General features: G+C 37.4%; 1 protein-coding gene and 1 pseudogene across 1 annotated transcript; one reads left to right on the plus strand and one right to left on the minus strand.

Annotated features, from left to right (window-relative positions):
- Window positions 1–1,348, plus strand: LOC145135583 (sufE-like protein 1, chloroplastic/mitochondrial pseudogene; annotated as a pseudogene).
- Window positions 1,349–1,840: 492 nt separating this feature from the next.
- On the minus strand, window positions 1,841–2,922 carry LOC145135663 (uncharacterized protein At1g08160-like). The gene has a single exon (XM_079069917.1). It carries the CDS (start codon window positions 2,837–2,839, stop codon window positions 2,027–2,029), a length of 813 nt encoding a protein of 270 aa, XP_078926043.1. The 5' UTR covers window positions 2,840–2,922; the 3' UTR covers window positions 1,841–2,026.
- Between the last annotated feature and the right edge of the window lie 1,650 nt (window positions 2,923–4,572).

A 4,572-nucleotide genomic window follows, 5' to 3' on the forward strand; every position in this document is an offset into this window, starting at 1 on the left:
GTTGTCTTGAAGATAAAACCAACCAGCGACGGGTCTCCGCGACACTTGTTCTCCAACGCTCTAGAAGACACATCACACATCCGTCGTATTTTCCTCGTCGTCGACGTCGTCCGCCGTCTACATGTATCTCTCCTCGCCTTTCCGTCATCTCTACGCCAATTTATCTTCACCTTCATCCTCAACCTTCAAAACCCTACCCTTACCACCATCATCCTTCCCACTTTTATCCTTTCCCCTGAAAAAACTCCGACTTGAGAAATCATATATCGTTCAATCCACCCCCACAAAACCCTCTTCCCCTGAACCCTCCTTACAAACTACATCCGGCTCTCAAGTCTTCGAAGAACTCCCTCAAAAGCTTCAAGAAATCGCAAAACTCTTCCAATCCGTACAAGACCCAAAAGCCAAATACGAACAGCTCTTGTTCTACGGGAAAAACCTTAAACCGCTTGATCCCCAATTCAAAACTGAAGAGAATAAGGTCAAAGGTTGTGTTTCTCAGGTCTGGTTAAGGGCTTATTTTGATGATTCTCATAAGAAAACTGTCATCTTTGAAGCTGAATCTGATGCTTTAATCACCAAAGGCTTAGCTGCTTTACTGGTTCAAGGTCTTTCTGGTTCCACTGTTCAAGAAATCCTCCGTATCTCGCCTGATTTTATTACGCTTTTGGGTTTGAAACAGAGCTTGTCTCCTTCAAGGAACAATGGGTTCTTGAATATGTTTCAGTTAATGCAAAAGAAGGCATTGATGTTGTACGTTGAAGCCGAGAAAGGAATTGAATCAACAACTGGGATTGTTGAAAACCCCCAAAACAATGTCGATTCTGGTTCAATAAGTTCTGATTTTCCATTAAACACTGATTCAGATGTTGTTGATTCAAAGTCAAATGATTTGGTATTAGGAAGCAGAGGACAGAGAATTACAGAGATTTTAAACAAAGAGCTGCAACCTATTCAATTGGAAGTAGAAGATGTTTCATATCAGCATGCTGGTCATGCAGGTGTGAAAGGTAGCAATGGTGAGACACATTTCAAATTGAAGGTGGTTTCAATGTAGTTTGAAGGCAAGAGTTTGGTTAAAAGACATAGGCTTATTTATTCCCTTTTAGACAAGGAGTTACAGAGTGGATTACACGCCTTATCGATAGAGGCAAAGACACCATCTGAAATTGGTATTTAGTAATGAAATAATGATATACTTTTTGATTGATACTGTATCATGTCAGTTGATGTTTGAATATGAGAAATTTCACAAGAATTATAAATTTTGTAAATAGTAGGTTTGATCACAAAAGTCGAAATATACATCTGTAGAATGCAATGGAGATATATCTGCTTTATCCTTTTATGTTTCTTTGTTCCTCAAGTATCTTGCTTTTGGTAGTGGGTAAAGATACCAAAGATCTCATTTTTTTGTCATTTTCTTTGATGGGTGTATCATATATTCTTCTCTAATCGTTTAAAACTGTAACGGGTATCTGAACTCAATTGTACGATCTGTTGAGTTGTGGAGTCTGATCCTTCTAGATCTGATCAATAAACCATTATATTATGAAATAAATAAACCTCTAGTTAGGTGTGTTTCAGAGTTCTAAGAACGATTTCGTGAAAGAACAGACACTGGGTAAAGATCCCAAGATCTCATTTTTATATCATTTTCTTTACTGGGTATGTCATATTCTCGTCTGAAAATGATAAAAGTGATCAATCTTTTAAAACATGTTAGGTCCATACAAGAGGGGAGAATAAAATCAGTTCTTAGAATGTTTTCTTAATGGAAACAAAACAACATATTTATATATATATATACACTAATCTTATGTTGAGGGGAAACAGAATATGAGAATAATTGAGCAGATTGTTCCTTGTATATACATTTTTTTGAGGTATGTATAGAGTTCAACAATCGATTATACAGTTGCTTAATCTCCCCTAAACACACATGGAATATCATTGAATTGAGTGAGTTCAGATCTCAATTCAAGCTGTTGAAGGAAAAAGCAAATTAAAACATGGAATTTGAATTTCATCTCTTAGTGATGCAGCTTCTAGCCATAAGAAAACCAGCCGGCGGACTACTCATCTGCAACTCACATCGGCCATGCAACCAGTAAGAGAAATGAATCAAACCGAAGCTCACTCTCACTCTAAAAGTTCCTCTCACACTATACAAAACTTTGTTGCTCAAAACCTGTCTTTGAAGCTCCATGGCATGATTACGTGGCAGATACACAAGGCTCGATATGAAATGAATCTTCACCACCCCCGTCTCCCGTTGCCGCTGACTAAAAGGCTTGATCGATTGATTCGCTATCAAGTTGTTATCAAAATAGAGTTCAAGAACAGCGTGCTCAAATCTCACATTAAGTTTCCTGTTAGGGTTTGAGAAATTAGCGATGAAAGTCAAATCTCCATTGAAATTCCCAGGCGAATCGAAGTATATGACGTTCAGACTCGCATGATTTGTGTCAAAAACAGGGTTTTTTGGCTTGACAACAAGAAAAACGATCAAAGTTGTGATTCCAAACAAGATTACGAGGACGCTGAAGATCATACAGATGATGGCGCTGCACCAGATGGCCGGATCTGTCCGGCGGTGGTTTCTTAGCAGGAGTTTGTCTCTGGTTTTTGGGAAGTTCTGGTAGAGAAACTCCGTCGTCGGTGTCATCATGGTTTGTAATTGGATACTTTTAGGAGATGGTATTATGGATTGTTGTTTTGAGATGAAAAAACGGGGGAGAGGAGAAGGGGTGGTGGCTCGCGACTGGGGTGATGGAGTACAGTAAACTGATGGTGGTTCTGGTGGTTCGTACGCCGGTGGGAGGGGAGGGCGGATCATCTTTAAGGGAGGAAAAACCACTACGTGAAGCAACGAAGGAGATGAACACCATGAATGATTAGAAAATAGAGTCTTAGAGGTGGGGAGTAAAGTAAAGTGGAAAGTAGCCGCTTTGGGAGTGGTGGTGGCCAGGTGGGGTCATGTCTGTCTTTTAAATCCAATTTAACAAAGGTGATTGGGTTTACATTATATTTTTGTGATTTGTCTTTTTGATCCATTGTTTTTAGACAAAGTTACATAAATGGTCCTTGTGTTTTCTCAAATTCATATGTTTTGTCCCTAACTTATTTTTGTTGATGAAGATGGTCCGTGTAATTTCAGTTTCTTGCGTGGTTAGTCATTGGTCCATGTAAAATGACTTTCGTACTCTTTATGTATTTTATATTTTTCTTTTAACTATTTTTCATTAAAAAACAAGAATAACTAAAACCCACACTCATACCTACTCCCATCCCACCTCGCTCTCACACCCCGTCTTCAAGGCTCCAAAACACAAATCAGAAGACATCGTCATCGATTGGAAATCTGAAACCATCGACAACCATCATGCTTCCTTCGCTAACTACATCTCCTTTCTCCATCTGTAAGACCCTCTGCTGCCCCCCTTAACTTCATCCCTTCTTCCCGTCATCGAACTACCCTATTCCTTCTCTCCTTCATTGATGCTTCCTCCCCCACCAATAATACCTTTTATCGCCCCTTCCTCTATTCTTATCGCTTTATATTGTAAACGAACACTACAACCATTGTAGTGCCCTCTATTAACTCCACTTTCGTCCTTTCCATTTCTACCGGTAAATTGGACGTGGTGGTCCAAGGCGGAGCAATAAGGTGTGTATCTATTTGGTATCACCACCAACTTCCATGGGTTGATGCTCTTTATCTGTTTGACATCTTCACCCAGTTTCGAATCCTTACAAAAAAAAGGCTGGTGTTTTTGTGAATCAGCTTATCAGATTGATTTTCTATTTTCTTTAATCGATTATGTAGTTCCTTCAATGAATCATTAGTTGGTTATCATATGTTTTTATGATTCTTTTCAATCGCTTTAGATTATGCAGTTCCTGATTCTTTTCAATTTGTTTAATGGACACAAAACAAGACAAACACACATAATTTTTCTTCTTGATTTTATGATATGAAAGAACAATCTTGGATCGCCATAAGCATAGAACAAGAATGGATGTTTTGTTTATAAGTGAGTTTTTTTTTTTTTTTTTAATTTTGTGTTTTAGTTTTAGTTTTGTTTTTAATTTTGGAATTTTCTTTGTTTTTGAGTTTCAATTTTTATTTGGGAGTTTAGGTTTCATTTTTTTTCTTCATTTATAGGTTTTGGTTTTGTAAACTTCATTTTATGGTAGACTTTTAGTGTTATAGATGACTTTGGTGCTTTGATTCTTGATTTTATCCGGGAGAAGTAATAGAAGGATGATAAAGTTGTCGGAAAAGATAGAGTCGTCGGTCACAATGGATGATGAAGAAGACAAGAAAGGGAAAGTGGGTCCTACATTAACAATATTAGTTATAAAAATCATTGAAAAATGCAAAATCATAAAAAATGGTATAATATCTAAAAGAAAAGGAAAAAGAATATATAAATGGACAATGGTATAAAAGTCTTTTATATGGATTAGTGACTAGCCATGCAAGAAAATGAAATCACAGGGACTATCTTCGTCAACAAAAAAAGTTAAGGACGAAACATAAGAATTAGGAAAACCATAAGGACCATT

Source organism: Lactuca virosa, chromosome 9, assembly GCF_052849685.1.
Source record: "Lactuca virosa cultivar CGN04683 chromosome 9, Lactuca_virosa_CGN04683_v6, whole genome shotgun sequence".
Lineage (NCBI taxonomy): Eukaryota > Viridiplantae > Streptophyta > Magnoliopsida > Asterales > Asteraceae > Lactuca > Lactuca virosa.

Coding starts and splice junctions, on each gene's coding strand:
- LOC145135663 (XM_079069917.1), bottom strand. CDS start 2,839: ATGATCCGCCCTCCCCTCCCACCGGCGTACGAACCACCAGAACCACCA.